General features: G+C 40.2%; 1 protein-coding gene across 8 annotated transcripts; it reads left to right on the top strand.

Annotated features, from left to right (window-relative positions):
* The first annotated feature begins 221 nt into the window (after nucleotides 1–221).
* On the top strand, nucleotides 222–21,328 carry PTER (phosphotriesterase related). 8 transcript variants are annotated; one of them, XM_082298789.1, is made up of 9 exons: nucleotides 234–273; nucleotides 3,493–3,569; nucleotides 4,452–4,627; nucleotides 4,768–4,972; nucleotides 6,098–6,247; nucleotides 11,215–11,689; nucleotides 13,399–13,664; nucleotides 17,033–17,173; nucleotides 20,500–21,328. In XM_082298789.1, exons 6-9 carry the CDS (start codon nucleotides 11,258–11,260, stop codon nucleotides 20,708–20,710), a joined length of 1,050 nt encoding a protein of 349 aa, XP_082154915.1. In that variant the 5' UTR covers nucleotides 234–273; nucleotides 3,493–3,569; nucleotides 4,452–4,627; nucleotides 4,768–4,972; nucleotides 6,098–6,247; nucleotides 11,215–11,257; the 3' UTR covers nucleotides 20,711–21,328. The 8 variants fall into 8 exon arrangements, with proteins under 8 accessions (XP_082154911.1, XP_082154910.1, XP_082154913.1 ...); XM_082298785.1 differs by lacking the exon at nucleotides 4,452–4,627 and having other exon boundaries at nucleotides 222–273; nucleotides 4,768–4,947; XM_082298784.1 differs by lacking the exon at nucleotides 4,452–4,627 and having other exon boundaries at nucleotides 222–273.
* The last annotated feature ends 1,719 nt before the right edge of the window (nucleotides 21,329–23,047 follow it).

Raw genomic sequence — 23,047 nt, 5'->3', positions numbered from 1 at the left:
CACTGCACGGGGAAACTCCCGGGTCCGGGGAGCGGGCAGCGCGCTGGGCGGCTCCCCGCGGGGAGGCAGAGGGGCAGCGCTGCGCTCCCCAGCCATTCTCCCGCCCTCCGGAGCGGCCAACACCCCGGACTCCGCAGGCCCCACCGCCCCCAGCCTGCTCCACCACTCGCTCCCGTCCCCGGGAAGTCCCGCCCCGCTCGGGGCGGTCGCGGCTCTTTGCCCGCCAGGGGCCTGCGGGGTGCGGTGTTGCTGGCGGAGGGTCCGGCCCGCGGGGTGAGCGACCGGGACCCGGGGAACGTCTGCGGAGCTGCTCCGCGACCTCCCGCGGCCCAGAGCCATGCCGGGCTCGCCCTTGATGCCCTTGGCTCGCCCTTGATGCCCTCGGCCCGCCAAGGTGCCCGGGCCGGGAAACTTGGCCCGAGTTGAGGGGCGAGAGCGGCTTGCGCCCCCTCCGCTGCTGGCCCGGGAAGGCCCGAGGCGGGAGAGTGGGGCGGGCGGGGAGCGCAGGGCTGTGCCGGGGCTCGGGCCGCGGGTCAGGGCTGCGGCGGGGCCCGGCCCACCCGGTACAGCCCCGGCTGCGGAGCGGCTGCGGGACGAGGGGCAGAGGTGGCCGGGACGGCGGTGGTGGGTCAGGCAGGCCTCCTGCGGGGAGCCCCGCGGCACGTCTGAAGTGCGAGGGGACGAGCAGCTCTCTGCAAAAGCGTTTTACAGCACCAGATGATAGTTATCAGCAGAATAAGCCTCGAGCTTAGGCGGCTTCACTGTGTGAGTGCAGCTACGCTGCTATTATTAGTGCTGGTATTTAATATTTGTACAGCCATAACAAGTTAAATATTGGAACTACGTCCTCTCTAGTACTCCTCTCCCGACAGTTCCCGAGGGTGTCTCTGTGAAGGAACAAATGCCTCAATCCAAAACTGGGACCTTCAGAGCCTGCCTTCAGCTGCCTCTCCATCTGGAAGCACTAGCAGCCCTCTGCAAGATGCTTCCAGGGTTGTTCAGGCTTGTCAAGGCTCAGCAGCAAAGCTCCAGACTTGCCTGTGTGCCCTGTTGGGATTCCTACACCATGCATGTTCTCCGTGGCCTGAGGTGTGCTGCCCTTTCCAAGGCACAGATGCAGCAGGCTCCCTGCTCCCCTGGCACCAGCTTGGTGAGCTGCGGAGGGGAGGCTGAATTTGAGCGAGGGAGGTCCAGCTCCCCCTGCCAGGTGTGCACGGTAGCAGTCACTGCTGGGCAGTGGCCTTGGGTTTTGGCAGCTCCTCTGCAGCAGGTCTTGTGTTGTGGTTAGTTTGGTTGCAAGTTGAAGCACACAGGTCCGGTTGGTGATGTATGTATGATCTCTAAGATACCTGTAACCGTAATCCTTTTTTTCAGGTGTCTGTTGTTAAGGGTGGTGTCTTCTGTATGCTAGAGGCTTGTGACAGTTCTTGGATGAAACGAATTTTTAGCTCGAGGTCACATTTGGGAAATTTTGTTTTACTTGTCTGGAATTCCCTTCTGTTTTACACTGGATACATTATTCAACATTCTCTGTCATAATACGTTCTGTAGTGTTTAAAGGTTGTTGCCTTCTTTCTGCTGCAGGCTGTGTTTCAGTGATGGGTGAAGTGATGCTTCTAATAGGTGGTTTTGTATCATTTTGTCAGGTACTTTGGGATTGTTTTATGAAAGACTACGGAAGTGTCATTTATTATTATGAATGCCTCTCATGTTTGGAATTTACCAGACATAATATTTGCCATCCTGTCACCATCATCACATTCATTTTCATAGTTATAATCAAAGGTGGCAACAATGGCATTCAGATGCTTAATTATACTTCATGTAGGTGACCAGTGCTAACTTATTAAATTAATGCATGGTGCAGCAGGAACAAGTGTCACAGCTTCCCTCTGTGGTTAGGGAGCCATCAGCTTGCTTCTCACACATAAAAATCAGTATACAGTGAAGCATATGGCACCAGTGAGTTCTGTGTTTATTAAAGGACTATTCCTCTGAACATTCTGTGAATTTTTTTCCTTATTTCACTTGATGTAGATCTAAAATGTTTTTCCTGTCTTTCAGGACTTGAAATACTGAACAAATTCATTTTTTTGTTAGATGAAACCAAGACTTCTTAAGGCTCATGAAAACAGTGATACTTCTGCTTGCATCAGACTGGCCACCTGTCTGGTATGGGGAGGATTAGAGATCCATGTAGACTGTGGAAACCTAGGGTTGAAGTCCCTGGTTTGATTCAGAGCAGTTTTGAACTTCTTAACATTTTCTGCATTTCTGGAGACCTGGATTGCCAGCTGTGTTGGAAGGGAAAGGGAGTATCCCATCCCTCTAGTTCCAAGAAGAAATTACATCTTCTCAAAACTGGTAGGGTGAAGCAGGTTTCCTGCTTTAATGTCATTTTTCTGGTCACAAATTAAAAAGCTTCCTCAGAATTTTCTAAGCAGTGGCCATGTGTTTAGTCTGATAGTAATATGTATGTTGGTAATAATCCAAGAAAAGCATTTTATCCTAACAATAGCTGGGATATGTTTCACAAGTACTTAACTACTCAGATAAAAAGGAAGTATGAAGAAAGGCCACCACCACCATCATCTCTTAGATGACAGCTTTAGGAAAATCACAGTTTTTTACTTGGATCTCAGAAACATGTAGAATCACTCTTCTCAAAGATATTCTGAAACCCTACTTTCGTGTAGCAAAAGCCACAGGGTTTTTATTGACGTAACTTTTGTGGAGGAGGGAGGACCAAAGAATGGTATGTTACCTGCTGAACTACTCCCTTTTTCTGCTCTTCTGGGATCTCACTTCTTTCCTCAAAATGTGAAAGGAGAATTGTTTCATCCCACAGTTGTCTTTTCCCTGTCCAGAGTTGCTACAGTGAGGATTGGTGATCAAGTGAAAGGAATTTACCTTTTTTTTTTATGTGATTTGTGTACCTTTTGGCAGATGGGTCATTTTCAGATGGGTCTGGAAATCTTCCACTGGTTTTAATGCTTGAACTCTGGTGTTCTGTAAGCTTTATTGGTGGACTTTGTTCTTTGTTGTTCACTTTAGACTGGGTAGGAAGGGGTTTTTTTTGAAAATAATTAATAGTTTTCAGGACAAAAATACTGAGTTTGTATCTTCTTTCAGAAATTCTGTGATACAAAAAGGCAAAACAGTGGCAGGGTTCTCTGTCCAGTTCTGGTTAAGACTGAAGATTCAGCAATACCTGGAAAGGAAGCAGAAGGTTATGTAGGAGACCTGACAATTTTATCAGCTTGTGTGTGTTGGTCATTCCTAGCATTCCACTGTTGTTCCCAGGTGGGGGTAAGAACTTTAAAACAACAGGAGTTGTATAAGCAAGAGGTCATTGACTCTGACCGCTGACAAAGCATGCAGACTCTGTAAAGGCGTTCTCTAAGGTAAAAGATACTCCTTGAATTACACCCATCAGCTTTGAGCTTTCACTTGTCTCCCATTAACTTTTCTTGTGTGGCCTTGTTTCTTTAGAGCGGAAGTGGATTTTGAGAAGGGCATACAGCTTCCATTTCCTGACACAAAGCCACAGTCCAAAGGCTTTTCTCCAGGTATTTTTTTCCCATTAGGTCTTCAGATTGGTTGCAAATTTTGTGATACAGTTGTTTGCAGTAGTGGGACACTGAATTTAGTTCTGTACATCTAAGCTCATCACTCCCTAGTAAAGAAGGTGGTTTTCTGGAAGCCTGTGCTTATTTCAGTTGCTGCAGTCTGTAATATTTAATGAGACATTAAACCCAATCCCTGTGCTCTTTTCCACCATGCATGGCTTTACAGGTCTCAGTGGATCAGTGACTGGTGTGTTCTGTGGCAAAGCTGATGTTGGGGTTCATTCATCTGAATTTTTCTTGATAATAATGTTCAGTCTTGATCAAGAAGTAGTAATGCACATCACTCATCCATTGCTTAGATTTGTATAGTGCATTTCTGCATGTAAAGATCATAGAGTGATTTGGTGTGGCTGTGTAAGACTGTACAAGTGAGTGATAATGCTCCACCCAGAATGTTTACTGCAATGTTTAAGCTCATATGAAAATATGTGTGTGACCTTAAGTAGAGAGAAAACCAATAAAAGTCAATGAGAATAACAGCAAAGGGTAGAGTTAGATGTATGCTTGTTTCAAATTTGAAATTTAAAGGGAATAAAGGCTGGATATGCATTCCTGAAAAGGAGACTTTTTTTTCCTATATCTTGTTGTCCTAGCAAGACAGTATGTATTTGTGCCCTAGAACCCATGAGAAGCAAATGTGATTCCATTAAGTCTTAAGAACATGAATGTATGTATTAACATGCAGGATTTAGCCCATATTTGCATATAGCATAATGTGACTTCAGTTCTGATTTTTGGCCTAAAAACACTATGTGTGCATGTAAAATATAATTAATGTAATGTTTGACCCTGGAGGAGAATTTTTATATGACCTTTTATCAGGAGTAATTTTGGAAGCTGCCCAGAATGAAAAATCCCTGAAGTTCTTCTAAAGGAGATGTTAATGAAAAAACACTTAGGGGTATGCTGGTCTCAGATCTCTCTGAGGAAGAGAAACTTCAATGTGACTTTGCTCAGAGAAGCCTAGATTTTGAGACTGTTATCTGCACAGAAATAAGGTAAAATAGAAGTCTGAGCATTCTGGTCACAACAGCTAAACTTTAACCAAATTTAAAAAAAATGTGCAAAGTTCTATATGCAGAGTGACTTAGACTCTGCTTCTTGGGGCAAATCACGTGTGCTTGCTTTGATCCCAAAGGTTTGTCCACCCTGCAAGACCAGTACTGCGCTTGTTCTGGTGTGGCAGTTCGACTGTGAGGAAGCAATCTGCTTTAGAGATGCCTGGCTCAAAGCCTGGCTGGAGCCAGAATGTGATCCTCAAGCCTTGCAAAGCCTGAAGGTCTGTCTGCCACAAGCTGAGCCACAGAGGGAAGCTGCTGTAAGAATTTTCTCTTACCTTTCAGGTGAACATTTAAAAGCTTTGCTTCTCACTTACCCAGCTCCTTATCAGAGTGTACCTTTCAGAGGTTCTGAGGGCAGGGGCTCAATATATTGGCCTTTCCCGTATGTGTACTAGTGTTTACACTTCTCTTAAAATTTAAGTGACTTTGCTTTTGGGTTGTAGAACATTGACAGTGCCACTCAAGCAATGTAGCTGCTGTGGAGTGTGTGTACCTGCATATTTTCATGGGACTTTTCTTTATCACAGTTGGATTATATAAGGCTTGGTTAAAGCTCTTGTAATTTTTTTTTTCATAGCACATACTGTAACCTTATATAAAGTCTTAGTTTTAGTATTCCTTGTCACTTCTGTAGTGTAAAGGTTTTTTGTTTGTTCAAACCATATATAGAAAATTTAGTAAAAAGCAATATGTAGCATTTCTTTTAGCTTGGCTTCTTAAGGAAATACGTTTCTGAATGGTTTGTGGACCAGAAGTAGGTTACTGAAGGCCACAACATTAACCCACTATTCTGAGTATTTCCAGAATAGTGTGTTTCATGGAAAAATGTGGCCAGGTAGAGTAGATGATGCTTTTTTAAATACTCCCCCCCAAGAGTTCTCTAGGCTTTGAATCTGTTGGCCAATTTCTACCCAGTTGAGAGCTTACACATCCAAAATGATGAGGACTGTATGCATGCTGCATGAAGATACAGCCATTCAAAGGTGTGAAAGTGAAGGTGCCCCACTAAGGGAAGAGCTGCAGCATATTCTCCTGTGGGGTTAGGCAGGAGTTTGTGTAGGAGAGGGGCACCTCTCTTCTTACTCCTCTCTCATAAGAGCTTTATTCAAGGCATGAAAAATCTCCCATGTGACATTGTTCCTTAGGACACAAAGCTTTGAGTTAGCTTGAAGTTCAGAAAATCATGGTAATCTCGTAGCTCCATTTTGGGAGAGGAAAAAGACCAGTGTCACTTCTGACCATTGTCAGTTCTGAAGACAGGGAAGAACATTTATTACTTTTAATGAAAATTATCTGTCACCTTCAGAGCAGCATATCTGCCATTTCTACAGAAGAGACAGAAGTTTGTCCAGAAACATCAATTTTTTCAGTACTTCCACTCATTTTCAAATTCTGTTTCTTGGGCAGAATAACCCAAAAGCCATAAAAGATGCATTGTTCTCTCATGTAACACAAACTGGTGATGGTGTGAGTGTGCCTGTGTAGGACTACAGTGTCACAGGCTTTGGAGAACTTTGTGGAGACTGGCGCACAGGGAATTGCTGGGCTAAGTGACAGGTGAGTCTGCATCTGTCCTGGAGCAAATGCAAGTTCTGTCCTGCTGCCCTCAGCCACCCAGCTGTGACAAGCTCTGCTCCACAGTCCCTGTAGCTGTGCTTGCCTGACAACATGCATGAGCAAAAAAGCCATGCTTGCTGAAATCTGTGTCCAAGGGAGTGCTGGGTCTCAGGTGTGTTTGCGCTGTAATTAGCACTCGTGAATATATTTTTGAAGAAGGTAAAGTAGATCTGGCATCCATCTGTGGAGAAGTTAGAAAGCTTGCTTGTCTCCTGGGGAAGAGGAAGAATGGGGAGTATTGAGCAGGCAGTATTGAGTTCCTTCCACTCTGTAAACCTCTACAGGATTGGCAGAAACATGGGGAAAGAGAAAAAGAAGATAATTTTTAAAATTCTTCCTGACATAGTCTACATATGTTCTCTTACGTCTGCCTCTCCTCTTCCTTTGTCTTGCTAACTTTCTCCCTTGTCACAAAATGTTTACATGTGGGGAATGGCGAGATAACACAGCATAGACTAACTAATAGTAATTTCCTACAGGTGTCTCATATATTTCTAATTAGTGGCTTTTCCATGCTCTGTAGGGGTTGCTCAAACTAGAATTGAATGCTCAAAACATTTCCTCCATCTGTAAGTATATAGTGAGCCTGTGCTATGTCACATTTCCCAGGACTGCATGGTTGTAAAGGAAAGACCCACTTAAAATGCTCTTGATGCAGCTAGGGCAGCCCTTTTTTCTAAATGGCAGCTGTGTTTAACTTTTTCTGGATACAGTTAATACCTATTGAGCCATTCTTTTTGCTTTTTTTGGTAAATTTTATGTCACAGCAATCTGGATTTAATGTTGCTCTAATCTCACATTGTAATGTAACAGCAATGAAATGATTCCCACAGCAGTCTACAGAGAATCTGTGGTAATGCCATTAAAATGTGCTTACAGAATCAAAACAAATGCAAAATTAGCATGTGGAAACTGTGTTTATGTGATTATAATGTTTCAGCAATATGAGATTACTGTAGGAAGCAACTAATCCAAACCTAGGGGGACTTCCCATTACAAGGCCATTAAAATGACACAATGACTGAAGCACAAGTTTCAGATGGGAAAAGTGGAAACATAAATCTTGTCATCAGTATTCAGGCAAAACATCTATTGAACTCAGTGGAGTTTTTATCAGAGTCGGGAATGCAGCACCATGACCAAATTTTCAGTAGCAAGTCTCTTTTCTCTTACCAATACCTCTAGGAAGAATATTTACTTCACCAGGATTTGATAGTTGGCTGATAGTGAGAGTTGTATTTTATGCACCATGCAATTGGTGGTTACAAAGATTTGTCCAGCATTTATTACAAAAATGTTAAGGTATTGTTTCAAGGTTGTTGTGTAATAATACAAGTTTTGGTTCTATCTTGAAGTAATTTTCTCATTTTTGTCTGAATTTGTAATTTTCAGGAAATATAATTTATTTCTCTCTTTATGCAGCGCCCAGAGCTGAGAAGTCTTGGTCTGTGCAGGAGCTCCTTGGCAATACTACCACATAAATTAGTGATTTTCAAAACCAAAATAGCTGTTACTGCCAGATATGAACCTACCTGTTTATCTTCTGTTACAGGAATCAGCACCTTTCCCCCTAACCTCAGACTGGGTTGAGATTAAGGAAGTGTAATTCAGATGTCTTATGTAGAACCATTTGAAATATATTTGTCTTGTCCTGGATTGTTTCTTGGCTTGCTCCTTAGTCCATGGAAGGAGGATAACATTACAGAAAGTGACTTGTCCTGTCCTATTACAAGCATCCAAAATAAGCTGGACGAGTTGCCTATAGATAACATTCTTCCATCTCCACTATGAAAATGGTCTAGATGATTGTTCTGTAGTAGACATACATCATTTAAATGGCTAAATGGGGTGGTATGAATGCAGTTCTTGGTGTATGAAAGCAGCAACTTTTTCAGAAGAAAGTTCTGTGTAAAACGCGGCATGCAAGTCACAAGAAAAACACACAAACACTGATTTCTGTAGTAACATATGCATACTTAAATATGAATCCTTCTTCCATTTAAAAGCTATTTGCACCTAAGTTCTGTTTTAAAAATACTTAATTAAATTCTGATTCCATCAAGTGAATCTTATTAGGAATAATGTATCATAGCATAATCAGAGTAGGCTGTTTATGTGAATGACAGTAGGGAAGATACAGGATAGTGGTTTCAAAAATAATTCCAGTCACAGGTTACTGACTGTCTTTATTTTTTATAATTCTTTTATTAAGAGTGGTGGGTTTCTAAAACTGTGTTAGTAAGCTGGAACAGGCATTAATATATTTTTCATGAAGATAAAATTAGGCCTACTTTAAATGCTCTTTGTGTCAGTTTCCATTTCTTGTGATGCTTCTTATATTTATAAAAATCCTTGGCCTCAGTCAAAAGGTTCTGTAAATTCTGTATGTGAGCTATAATCTGAAATCTAGAGTTTAAAAGTCAACAGGTTGTGTCTGCTACAAGAGAAACCTGGCACGGGAATTGGTAATTTTAGATGTTTCCTGCTGTTACAAATCACAAGACAGCAGCCTCAGATCTCACATGAGCAGCCATCGGATCTTCGCAATGGGCAGGCCAGATTAATTGAGGGTAATCTAAATTAACTGTGTCAGAAAGAAATTGGTGGGAACAAATGCTGAAAGTCAACTTTTCTTCAAAGTGATAATCTGAAAGCAAGCAAAAATTCACAGTGGATTAGAGTGGCCTTTTTGAGTAACTGCAGTATTAACTAACTAAGTGGCTGAAGTGTAAGATTGTTAAGGAAACAGACTGTAATTGATTTGTGTCAAGCTTTATCAAAAGAAATTAAATACTTGTATATTTAATTGTACATAGGTTTGGTTTGCTAACTTAATAAATGGATTGGAAAATTGTCAGTAAACATGGGGAAAGAGAAGTGTGAATCCAATGCAGAGGGTAGTTATCACTCTTTGCTGTCAGGATTTTACTGAATGCCAGAGCATAGATATTTAACATTAAAAAAAAAAAAAGGTAAAAAAATAAAGCAAAGGTAATGCTTAGAATTATGTCAGTTGCTTTGCTGTGCATATAAGAATGACTCAGATCACTGAACTTTCTCCAAAATAGTGGGTTGCTCTATATAGAGCACCAGCCGTCTTCAAGGATGGAATTAACGACTGCTTAATTGAATTGCAGCTAGGAGCAGTTTCTGACTAAGACAGGTATTTTGCTTTGAATTATTTGCTCAAGAATAATATTTTCTGAAATCACGCACTTCTTAATTTGTTTGGAAGAAAAATAAATTGTTCTATTAATCAGCCAGCTGATTAATAGCCAGCTGATTCAGTCTGTTCTATGAGAGTAATTATTCTTCTACTTTCTCAGACAAGTTAACGTGCTAGTTCAGGAAAGAAATTCCTAAAAGAACAGTTCTTCCTAAGTCTACTTGTATACAAGGCAAGTAAACATAGTCAGTCAGTCATTTCTCTTTTTTACGGATGGCCAACTCTTCTTATTACAGTGAGCACCAGCACTATGGACTTCACCAGGGAGGCAATAGCTGCCTTTTCTGGGGGCTGGGTCACTTTTGTGCATTGATGCTCTGACGGTGACTGCTTCTCATGAGATCAAAGTATCCCCAAAGAGATCTTGATGTTCCTGTGCCCTTTGATATGTAGAGTTCAGTGCCCTTCAGATTTCAGTTTTTCTGTCATCCTGGTAGATTAACCTTAGCAGTTAAAAGGAAAATGTCCTCTGAGGGCTTTACCAGTAACAAACCCATGTTTATGACATTATTCACTAAAAGGGAAGCAAAAATGGGAAAGACCTCTCTCTCTTTAATCAATAATGCATGCTCTAGTTAGTCCTTTCCTCTGGACATGATTAAACATGTATTTTGTTTCATAACTGATGATTTTGGTTGTGTAGGGATTTTAACTATATATCCTCAAGCCTTTGTGACTAGCATCAGGGAGATCTAACATGAACTGGTTAGTCAGGACTACTCCCACTGCCAAAAGGAAAAAAATTAAAATCCCAATGGGGAGAGCTGCAGTTAATTCTAACCTGCAGTGAGTCAGGCCAAACTGGCACAGGGCCTTCAACATGAACCAGTTGCAGACTGTAACCTCAGTGTTTGTCTTTGTCACTGCTCATTTGAAGTTTTGAGAAGTAACATTGTTTCATTTGTGTTAAAGATGAATTAAAAAGTGTCTGAGATGCCGAGCTGTATATAAATTGTTAGATTAAGGTCTGTTCTTCGCTGGTAAAATACTTGGCCAGTGAAGCGCTTCGGCTTCTCCACCGCTGTTTGTGGGCTGTGCTGTATCTTTGGCAACTGTTGTCAGCCTTAGAGGAGTGGTCCTGGGCTGTTCCAGACCTCCGGAGTGCAGCTGTCAGGAGAACCTGAGTCCTGCTGTAGCCAGAGGAGCAGATTATCACCCCTACTCCTGCCTTCCACTTAGAGGGGGGCAGACAAGGTGCCCAAACACAGACAGCTTCCTCGGCATGCGAGGGGGACATTGAGTCTTGGAGGCCACAGATAAATAAACTGAACATACCAGTAAGGAATATTCAGCCTTGGTGCCAAGTGTGTTCATCTGGTGGCTGAAGCTGACAAAATTTGACAGCTGCTGAAGAGCAAAGAATCCTAAATGAACATACAGTGGTTGTTATTAAATAGGAAACATTTATCTTAATGTGATACTGACTGCAGCACAATAAATGATTACAATTTCCAGGTACTGAAATATGATGTGTTTATGTTGCTGGAGTACTGATACAAGTACAGTTGGTTAAAATAAATGACTTGTTTTTCATATTGACCACCCTGCTGCAAACAGCTTTTGGGAACATCCCAGTGAACACACACAGTGTGTAGGTACATGTGCAAGAGATTTCAGAAACTGCCTGAGAAAGCACTGCTCTTTCTGAAATGTTTTTGTTTCCTTTCTTCTTCCTTCCCAGACTCCTTTAGGATCTGATTTTTTTTCCCCTTTGTTAAAGAAAAATGCCTTCCTTGAGTGGAAAAGTGCAGACTGTCTTGGGCCCTGTGGAGCCAGACTGTCTTGGCTACACATTAACTCACGAACACTTGACAATGAACTACAGCAGCTGCTTTTGTCCACCTTCTCCAGGCCAAGAGCCTTTGTCTAATGGGCCCATTGAGATGAAGAACTTGTTTTGGATTAAGCAAAATCCCTACAGCCATAAAGAAAACCTTCTTTTGTATCAGGAAACAGATGCTGTGAGGGAGGAGCTGCTGCATTTTAAAGCAGCAGGTGGTGGGACGATTGTGGAAAACACAACTACAGGAATTGGCCGGGATGTGAATACTTTGAAAAAACTTGCTGAAGAAACTGGAGTTCATATTATTGCTGGTGCTGGGTTTTATGTGGATTCCACTCATTCTTCTCAAACACAGGCCATGACAGTGGAGCAGGTAAGTCTTAACCATTGCTTCAGTGTCTCTGTCCTGTGAATTATCTCTGGGTAAACCAAAGTTGGGGAGAGGTTCCAGTAAAATAGATGAAATAAACAGGTTCTCAGTGTAGAAAACAGGATCAGCATTACTGCTTGTGTGTAATAGCTGGAGCAGCACTGCTTGCATGCGCTTGGGTTATCTGTCAGAATTTCCAGTTCTTAAGCTCCATTTTCTCTGAGGGGTTTGTTATAATGCAACAGTAAGAGGAAAATGCAGTATTTCATATGTGGACATGTGGTACACCACCAATTATCTTGAGTTTTTAACTATTTTTTAAGGAAGGATTTTATCCTGGCTACCTCTTTTGTCACTTTTTCTGGCTAATTGCTTCCCAGTGAATTTACCCAGCATTCTTGTAAAAATCATAAATAATTGCAATATTTATAGGACAGTTGTAAATTATTGCTCTGCTCAGGCTGTGTGTTATAGTTCTCTATCATTTGTCCAGGCTTTTCAGGGCATAGTCTACATCAGGCTGTTTGTACGGTGACTAAGACAATGTGTTAATAATAACGGAGGTCTCCAGATACTCCTATAATAATAAATATTCATCTTTTATTAAGAAAATGTGGTGATAAGGAGAAGAGGGAATGGAACTCTCCAAGGTAGGAAGCTGTGAATGTGTATGAATAGAGCTGAGAAATTTTTTTTTTAGTCTGTCACCATTTACAAATGAGTCAAATTAATTTTAAAAATCAGTGGTCAAAACTTGAGCAGTGCTGCCAACAAAACTGGACCCAAGCTGGCCCAAACTACACTACAGTACTGCTTTTCCTAAGTGTTCTTCCATTGCTTGAAATACAAATAGATACAAATAGAATAGATACAAATAGATTTCCAAGGCAAAAGTTTCCTTTCTGTGTTTGGTGGGCTGATGGGAGACCCACAGATTTCCTGTACTCAGCACTTAGAAGGTAGGCTATCATCAGTGCCATTTTGTGCTCTCAATTCTGAATGTATGCTTAAGATATATGGCCTGTTCCAGGAAAGAAAAACGAAAGCTTTCATGGCAAACTAGTTTTATTAAGAGATTCTGATATTTTTGTTAATGGATGTTCTAAAGCAGGTTAATTTTGATCCTGTGAATTTGTCAAATGAGCTTTGTTTTTGTAGTTCTGAAGTCAGCAGAGCTCCTGTTGTTTTACGTTGGCATTCCCATAGGCAGGTTTTGCCTTAAACTTATCTCTTCAGGATGCTCGCCAGAGTTTCTCCCTTTCCTATCTGAATGACAAAGTTTCCTTATTCTCTGCTCCCTTGTTTTGCAAAAAATTACACTGAGTTGTGTCTGGAGCCAATTCAGGAGTGCAAGGCAAAGGTTTGGGAATAAACTAACCTTTTTTTTTTTTTAAAGAAAATTTAATCTCTGCCTAAATCAGAGTTCAAATTACGTGTAGACCAGCTTTCTTGGCAAACCTGGACAAATGTATGAGTGGATACTCTTAAACTGATTTGTTTCTGTGTTTATTTTGGTCTTGGTGAATGGCTGGCATAACATTAGTTGACAGAAAACAGATTTTAACTGCAGTGTTTTCACACACGCAGCTGTTAATTAAATAAATTCTGAAAGACCTTGGGAGTATAACTAGCCCAGTGTCCATAGGCCAAATCTGATGCTATTTAACACAAATAGTATTAATAACCAAAAATCTCATTTTACTGTTCTCTAGCTGGCAGGGATTATTGTTGATGAGGTACTCAAAGGAGCAGATGGGACTAATATCAAGTGTGGTGTGGTGGGAGAAATAGGTTGCTCCTGGCCTTTGACTCCAAGTGAACACAGAGTGCTTCAGGCAACAGCACAGGCTCAGTCCCAGCTTGGGTGCCCTGTTATCATCCATCCCGGCAGGAACAGCGACTCACCTTTCCAGATTATCCGCATTCTGCAGGAAGCTGGGGCTGATGCTTCAAAGACAGTCATGTCTCACCTTGACAGGTAAGGACACTATTCTGCTGTGCTTCCACACAACTCACTGGGATTTTGCGAAACTATGCTGGAAAAAGTTGGCATAGAGTATTATCCTCAAGTTTACTGACTTAAAGATAAGTGCTTATGTAGAGCCTGATCATCCTTCAGCAATTCAGTCAGGATCAGCTTTTAGATTCACATTGATAAAGATTTTGGTATTTTAAATGCTGGCTTTGAAAGCTTAGGTCAGGGGTTAGGAACAACTGTAGACACATTTAAAAAATGGGAATTCCATGAATTTGGATCCCTGCACAAATCCCTGTATTTACAAAGCACTGGACATTGAGCAGCTCTCACTAAATTGGTTGGGAAGTTGCTGGGCTTCCAGAGATTTTGAACACTGAGTCACTCTTAATGGCCTTACCAAAATCTCACAGAAGCTAATGGAGATTTCCTTGATTTGGCTGGAGTCTGGATCAAAGCAAAAGGCAGATTTTTAATGTTCTACTACCAGACAGAGGAAATATTGCTTAAAAAGAAAATAGTTGGGTTTCGGATAGTTCATACATAGACCAGATAGTTAACTTTTAGTTTCCTCAAGAACAAAAGCCAGGAGCTCCACATGAGGCATGGAGAGAAATTGGGATGCTTTTCTGTCCCCAGCTTAGAAATACAGCCTCTATTACCAAATCAGTCTTGTATGACCTTGTGTTGCTCATGGTGAGCTGGAATATGTCCAGGCATTGATTAGTTTGGCCAGTTGCTGAATAATGGAGACTATTTGTGGTCATATGATTCTCAGAAATTGGATTGTTTGCCCTCAGTGTGAATGCAGTGCAGGCAACAGCACTGTGCTCCAAATTTCTCATGGCTACAGGCTCTAAGAGCTTGCAAATCGAGCTACAGGTGTTTGATATTCACACAGAGCTCCTTGTTTTACTTGAGGATTTTAGGAGCATAAAATTCGTGCCATGAAATTATATTTGAGTATTTATAAATTAATTCCTGTTCATATTTACCTGTATTCCACTGTATCTATAGCTGTATTTTTCACCCCTTTTTGAAGAAAAAGTGGTTACTTAAATCTTTTTATGAAAGAGGACTGAGCAAGCTGCAGGTATCAGTACTTATGTAGCCATTTTGGTGCAACATAAACATACAATTATGTTTTTTTGCCTCTTGTACATTGTTGTAAATTGTTGAATTAAGTTATTAATGGATAGAAACTAAGCAATATAAGTAGGAAAACAGAGATGCGGTTTCAGTAACAGCCGCTGATGCACAATATGACATTTCCTTATATCTCTTTCTATCATTACTTTCACACATTCAGGTTGGCACTTGCTATAACATAAACTACTGTGAAGTTTGGCTTTGCAATGTGCATTTAACATTTTAAGTCTCCTCCAGTAAGAAAAATCCACGTGGGAGCATCCCAGTCCCTTAAATGTGAGATAAATTTGTATATAGCTCCATATTTCATGTCTGTATTTGACATAGACAGAATGGTAGTTTTACAGTGGATTTACAATGAAATGATAAAACTAAAATGTTGGCTACCATGTCTTGCAATTTAGCACCTTAGAACAAAAGGTAGCACGTATCCATAGTGGAACTATGGTGTACTAAAAGGCAGGGAGCAAAAGCTTTTGAGCCTTGGCTTTAGCCATTTGTTCAGGGTTAAGTTTGTAAAGGACATCAACATCTTGGTTCACTTGATTAACTTTAGTTAGAAGACTCAGAGCAACTGTTATGAATTTGGGGTGTCTGTCCCCGTGGTATTTATGGCTGAGATCCACATTACAGGATGCTTCACCATTCACCCCCCTCCTTTTCCATGAGCTCATGGCTGTTCAGGGACAGTGTTGCACAAACACTCAATTCCAGCTCAGAGATCAGCAATTTGTACTGGGAACTGCTGCTGTTGCTACATCTTCGTGGATCACAGTGGGACCCCATGGCTGACAAAACTAAGTTCTCCGGCTCTTCGTTGGGATAGAACACCCAAAAGCATGACACTAACAGTAGTTTTAAAAAGAAATTGTTCTGGCTGTGATTTTGAACTAGATTGTTGGGTGTTTTTGCCACCTGCACAGCATTGAATACTCTTGGTGATTGTCTCCCTGTGAACTGAGCCGGGCTGGATCTAAAATAATCTGTTCTTTTGCTCTGCACTTTGAAAACTCACTTGGTGATATGTTCTGTCTCTGTAAACTGTAACATTTATTTTAAAATAACATTTTTTATTAATTACAGTTGGCAAGTCTTAGACTCCTGCTGATGGCAGGCTTGTTTGAACATGGGTTTTCTCTCTCTATACCCATCTGTTCCTCCTACTTGATCTGTTGTTAAGTCATAATATTGAAATTGTGACATCAGTCATTTCCATAGCAACAGACTGTGATGTAATTGTATAAGGTAAAACTGCTTTGTGACATCAACATCTGCAATAATAAAAAAAACCCCAGCAAACTACTGCCCTTTTGGTTAACTGTGCTGCTCTTGTGGAAACTTGGTTTCTTCTTAAAAAAAAAAAAAATTGTAGCAGCTGTAAAGATAAAATCAGATCATTTGAGTGTTTTTGTTTTCCTTTGGACAGCTTATACACTTGGTAAAAATGGTTCAAAGAAAACCCAAAATATTCCAGAAAGCTGTTATTTCTGTTGCCATTATTTTCCAAATGAGTGAGAGGTGTTAGAAGCTTTGTTCCTTCACTTCTCAAATCTGCTGCAAAGCCCATGTCCCAGATACTCACAGTGCCATTACATATTTTGGTGAGGACGTTTTCTTAAGGTGTTCTGGCCAGATCCCAGTGCAAACAATGATATATTGCTGTTCTAATGGCAATCCAGAAACATCACTGTACAAAATAGAAACTAAAGACAAAATTGTATATTACCGGTGTGTGATGGATGAAACAAGCCCTGGATGAAGCTGTCTCCTGTAACTCTTTTGGGAAAGTAAATATGTCTTGTGTAAGTAATCCATTGTCTTTTTTTTTTTTTTTTTTGATGTCACTATGAATTAACCTCCTCCTTAAATGTCCTTCCTTGTTAGGTTGTCTGTTGAGAGGGTTAATGATATCAAAAGTAAGTAACTTTCCTGTTTCTGTTTAAAGGTTATCATAGAGGTTTTCATTATTTCATGGGGAAAGAGTTGGTTTTGTTCTGGTTTTTTAATGCATGAAATCCCAAATGAATGTAAGAAGGACAATGCTGTGTATCATCTTAAGTTGCATGTGTCAAACAGGAGTCCTGTTTTTCAAATGGGTGAATTAAATCTTAGATTATTGGGTTTTTTCCTTGCAAATAGGAGGTCACAAGACACCTGTTCTCGTACCATAAGAAGTTTTATTCCTGTTACAGTGCTGACTCTGTGTTATTTATGTTCTGCAGGACCATATTTGATACAAAGGAACTTCTCGAATTTGCTAAACTTGGATGCTACTTAGAGTATGACCTATTTGGTACAGAATTCCTTCATTACCAGTTCCATCCGGATATTGACATGCCGAGCGACAATGAAAGAATTGCAAGGTATCTGCTCCCATGCAGTTTTAGCTATAGCATGACCACTGACAAAAAAATACTATTGGTACTTGTTTTAAGGCAGTCACAGAGCGATTCTGCTTGCTGTTCAAAATTGTCTTCTATCATACTAAAATAATGCCATTTTCCCCTGCTGCTGTCACACCTTTAGAGCAGCATGTATCATTTCTTCTGAGAGAAAGATGCAGAATCCCAGTGTTGTAGGAAGTTACTTGAGAAGAAGATCAAGAGCTTTTTAAACTTCATTCTCTGTCCCAATTCCATGTTAATCTGGTTGAATTTTATCATTTACTGAATTTATACAGTCTGTAAAAAGGAAAAGGCTGGAAATACTGTGTATGTGATAGGATTAAGTACTTCTGTTTGAAACACAGTACTGGAAACCTAGTGCTGCTACTAAACATCATCTGAGCCTGTTACATCTCCTCACTAGTGTACTATCCCAGCAAAACTCATTGGTGTTTTGGATGGATTTGATTCTGTGCTTTCGTCTTGAAAAACTGCCTATTTTCTTCCAAGCACTTTATCACCTTTCCTCCCCCTGTCCTTTTGTCCTTTCTCTCTTTTGAAGGATGGGATTCCTGTCTCCTCAGATCTCCCATGCTCCTCACACTCACTCACAATGTGAAAATATTGGCCCCACTGGCAGGATACCTCTTCCCTGCTTCTCATCAGCACCTGCAGTCTCAGCTCAGCTGCACTGCAAATCTGTTGTGCTAACACAAAGTTTTGCCAAGGAGATACATTCTGTGTAAAAACTGTCTGAGGGAAGGTAGGATCAGCTGGGAATGGACACCTCACTCCTTCCACTCCATCTGGAGGTGTGATGCTGCCGTGCTGTTTGTCCACAGTGTTTGTGAGCAGTGAAGTGGCAGGTGTCTGAGAGGGGGGTCCCATCCTGCCTGTATCTTTTTTTCTTCCAGAGTCACAAACAGTTCTTTCATTCTCCTTGATGAGAAGGATTTTATGATTGCTGATCAGTAATGAAATAACTTCTAGCTTTCCCTTACATTTCAGACATAGCTTCCCTCCCCCTCATTGTCAGATTAATCTTGAAACTGATCTATTTTCAAACTGTTCTCTCCTACGAAGGTGCTGTGGTTATTCCACTCACTGCCAAGCATTTGCTGCTGCTCTTCACACTAGAGATTGTTTCTCTTAACAGTGCTCTCAGTCTTGCAGTCAGTATTTTAAACTGATGCAAGAAATCCACAGTTTTCGCATTTAGAATGAGTAAAGTTGCTTTCTCTGCTGTGCCTCCTGCCCTCTCCTGTGCCATGGAAGGTCAGCATCTACAGAAGCACTGGGGAGTATATAGAGAGGACTGGACTAGGCCTTAGTTAATGAGTGCATGTTCAACCGTGGCAGAGTTTTCATTCTATCCATGATACTTGCTCAACTACCATTGTCTCTCCTGAAATACTTTAGTGTCTGAGTATTTCTTGCAGCAGGCTGTTCATAAGAAGAAAAGGTGAAAAGTTTGTCTTCTCATTGCACAGTGTATGTGCATTTGAGTTATAAGTGCCATTAAATGGATATTGATGCAACCACAGTGGACGTAGGATGGCTGGGGCAATTTCCTTAGGGTTTTGTTTCATCAAACAGTACCACAGAGGTAGAAATCAAATTGACCTCTAAATGAAAATACTGAATGGAAAATATTTGTTCACATCTTTTCTGTTCAAAACATAAACTTCTGTAGTCATAACATACCTACTTGACACAGTTTAGCTGTCTGTGTGTACTTCAGCAGTTTGGCTGCAGTCTACTGCCAATGCAAGCAAAACAGTGACTTTTGTTCTGGGGCAGTTTGGAATCAGAAGCAGGTACTAACTAAATTTACAGGAATGAGCAAAAAGGAGCAATGGATACAGAATGGAAGGGATTGTATGCCTCCCCAACCCATGACATTAATTCAATATTAAATGAGGTGATTCTAAGAATATGTTTGGTCGGCAAGGAACTTAGTTCCTCCAGTGCCATTGCTCGTACTCTCTGATTGGCTTGTGGTCTCTCTGTATTTCAGAAATACTTTTGAAGATATCTGGAGGAGATACTTGTGATGTTGTAACACTATGGTTTATGTAGTGTTGTGCACTGTGTGGCACAGTGTATGGTGGGCTTTGAGAGACTGCAACATTTTACTAAATTCTGTCCTATTTGCCTTCTTTCTGCTGCCTGTGTTGATTAGATCCTGCTACATGTATCCCCTTATAACTAGTTGTAATAAAACTGTCAGTAAGGGCTTTCAGATACAGTGCGGTTACTTGCAAGGCTAGTTTTTGTTTTCTTGCTGATCAAAGAATTGGAATTGCACAGTGCTGGCAAGTGATGGAATTGGAGGCCTTCATGAGGAATGAGCACTTTCCAGGGCTGGTCTGTCAAACCCTGCCACTTCAATGCTGCAATCCCCTCCTAAACTAAACTGAAGTTTACTGGGAAGCTTAACAGTCGTGCAAGACAGGAGTGTAGACATCCACATATTATAAATGCTAAAAAATTAGCTGATCAAAGGATTAAGGCTACCTGAGTGAAACATGGAACCGAAGGACTTGTAGCAGTCCTGCTACAAGGGTGTGACCAGAAGGATTACTTCTTTTTCCAAGCTGACTTGTCATTTTGCCAAGGCTTTTTAGCTGCGCTGCCATATTAGTTCTTATTTCCTGGCGTGTACTAGTGCTGTGCAATGCCAGTCTTACTTATCTTCTTTAATGAACATCTTTGAAATGTGTTTGGATGATAACCATCTATATAGAGTATGATACTGGCAACTGCAAGTTTTTATTAATCTGCTTTGCAAATGTGATTTAACTGAAGATATGGAAGTATATATGTAATTGAGCCAGGCTCCTTAAAGACCTGTCATACACAGAGTCTGGTCATTAGCAAATGTAGTGGGACCAGCTTTGTGACAGTAGTAAGAAGTAACCTGCTGAGAAGGAATTTATGTAGGAAATTATTATTTACTCATGCATATAAAACCTGTGTTCCGTGTGTGGTGATGCTGAAGTTCTTGAATTCCTCTGTGGACTTAATGGGTCTGGAAATGCAAAGTCATGTGCCAAAAGGAAAGAATTTTTCTTCTCCATTTTGATATGTGTGGTGGTGTGTTTTCAGAGGTGGAGGATTTTTCATGCAATAAAAAATGCATCTTAATTTCAGGTAAATGTAAGGAGTATGTCCTCTGAGCACCTAAGTATTTTCTGTTATAATACAGTCCAGCAGTACAGTAACATAAGAAATGTAAATCCTAGTGTGTTCTGTGCTGTTGCAGTGAGAACTTTCACTGACAGGGAAGCTTTTAACTTTTGCAGGATTCGTATGCTGATTGATGAAGGCTATGAAGACAGAATTCTGATGGCTCATGATATGCACACCAAGAACAGGCTGATGAAATATGGAGGTCATGGATATTCACATATCTTAAAAAATATAGTTCCTAAAATGCTAATTAGAGGCATATCCCAAGATAAAATTGATAAAATACTCCTAGCAAATCCAAAGCGGTGGTTGACTTTTAAGTAGGAATAATGAATAAGTATGCCTGTTTTATAGGGAAGCTTGATAAAATTCAGATTTCAGGAGAGCAGGCATTTTGAATTTTTTTTTTCAGAGAAACTGAAAATTGTTAAGTAGATACAAACAAACTGATTATAACTTTTCTTTTTAATTAGAACATCAAAATTGTGTACTGTCTCTACACTTTGTCCCTTCTGAAAGTTTGTTCGTGAATGATTTACTGATTCTGAGCCTACCTACAAGATCTTTTCAACTGAAATTTTAAAATAATTGTTTCAAAAGCGTAGTCTAATACTGTTACTGAATGTTACCCCCAAACTACTTTTGAAGATGCATAACCTGGACTTGAAGTCGAAGGAAATTATAGTTTTCAGTTAAATTTCCTGTCTCGAGGGGCTGATTTTAATCCTTGTAATACTGACAATCTTCTCATTGTCCTTATATTCTTTAAGTGATACTTGATGAAATGTCTGGAACTTTTAAATAGCTTCCATAGACAAGAGAAGGCAAGAGGAATCTCAAATAAATCTAAAAAGATAATGTTTCTTTCTAGTTTAACAATTTACTTAATTGTAACTGAAAATGTAAAAAATACATGGAAAAATATATTTTTGAATAAAGTATTTTGATCACCTCTTAAACTATGTGCGATATTATTACAGATGTCTTTTTCTGATTGCATTAAGTTTTTAACATGAACTTGGAGTCTCACAGCAATCATGTAAAACCTGAAACATACTAGCTTCTTTTTGTAAGGATGCAACACCAGCACTCAAAATATATTACATAATACATTTTTAATGAGTTGTAACAGTTATAACAAAGGTTGTGATATAAGTCTTTACAAATCAGTATATCAAGATATGATGAAAAAGGAAGAAATGTTTGCCTTATATGTGGTTTTCACATAAAGTATGTTCTTCACTCTTGTCTAACTTTAACCAGGGCAGGTGTTTTATCCAAAAAATGGTCTTATCCAATAGCAGTGGTAGCCTGATTTCAAAAGCTTCTTCAAAATGTGACCCTGTATGTCTTGTAGTATTGAGCTTTACCAATAAACACCTTAGTAAATGCAATTGCTGGTTGTAAATGACCTCTAGCTCAGTGCAGGGCTGTTGGACACTATGTAATGAATCTCTAGCTACACTGCTGTGGGAGTGCACTGGCCAGCAACAGCGGAGCGAACAGACAAGTCAGTTACACATCTGTTAGTAAAATAATGCCTCCTAGAAATTAAACAGGAGTAACCACTACAGTGTACAGATACAGGCTGGCACTTTGTCATAAGGTAAAAGCATTAACCGTTCTGCTGAGATAATACACAAGCAGCTGGCAGCACCATGTCCCCTTGTAAACCCTGGATGAGTTTGCCTGGCGATCCTCTCAGTCAGCCTGGACTCACTCGGCATTTGTTTTGAACTGGATGGCTCAAAGCAGAAGGAGTAACACGTTCTGTTTAAGAAAAGGTTCCCTCATTCAAGCGAGATTTTTAGGGAGATGTGTAAAATCTTTATCAGACTTCTGCCGAGTAGCCAGCACTGGAGAGCGTTTTTGTCAGTGGCAGACACTTTGGAAATTTTAGTACAGATAAATCTAAGTTTTTACCCTTATTACATTAGACAAGGTTGCTTGTGACAGAGTATATGAAATAGCAGTGCTAGGGGTAGCCTCTATTACTCTTTAATGATTTATAGAAATGTTACCTTGATTTTGCCAAAATGTTAAATAACATAACAAACTGTGCTAAAGAAATTTAATAATCTTGCTAAAATTTAGGTTTAAGTGAAAGCTGCAAGTTTTAACCTGAGAGAAATAGCCTCCCAAAACCAAAACAAATAATAAATCCATTTTCTGAATAAAAATATTCTGTGGACATTACTGCTATGACTGATTTTAAAGCATTTTTATAACTATGTATCTGTGTTTAGTTTAGTTCTCCAAGCTGTTAATCCTCTATATGGATTAAGCTTCTTTGAGACTTTATATATCTATATCTATATGAATGAGAAAAATAGGTTTTAATACAGACTCTTTTTTTTGCATGTAAATATCTGCTTCTTTCTTTGCATATGTGTTATCATTTTTTGGTAATATGCTTCTCTGTGTCCATCTCATAGGCATGCCTTACCACAAGCTGGTAACTAGCTTCCATGGAAAAGGTCTGTGTGACAGCATTTTCTCACGTGTCAGATCTCCCCCTCTTCCTTTGTTGGAAAAATCCCACTAAATTCAGTGAGACAAGACACCTAAGACAGTTAAGGTTTTGACCCATTATATTCCTATGAAATTCTAGTGGAACATCTGCAGTATATTAATCCATAACTACTTTATTAAAAATAGTAC

The sequence above is a fragment of the Coloeus monedula genome (assembly GCF_965178545.1).
Source record: "Coloeus monedula genome assembly, chromosome: 1".
Lineage (NCBI taxonomy): Eukaryota > Metazoa > Chordata > Aves > Passeriformes > Corvidae > Coloeus > Coloeus monedula.
The sequence above is the reverse complement of the archived record's forward strand: the minus strand, read 5'-3'. Positions and strand labels throughout refer to the sequence as shown.

Coding starts and splice junctions, on each gene's coding strand:
- PTER (XM_082298791.1), top strand. CDS start 11,258: ATGCCTTCCTTGAGTGGAAAAGTGCAGACTGTCTTGGGCCCTGTGGAG. Junction 13,665..17,032: donor GTCATGTCTCACCTTGACAG/GTAAGGACACTA, acceptor TATGTTCTGCAG/GACCATATTTGATACAAAGG. Junction 17,174..20,499: donor GACAATGAAAGAATTGCAAG/GTATCTGCTCCC, acceptor TAACTTTTGCAG/GATTCGTATGCTGATTGATG.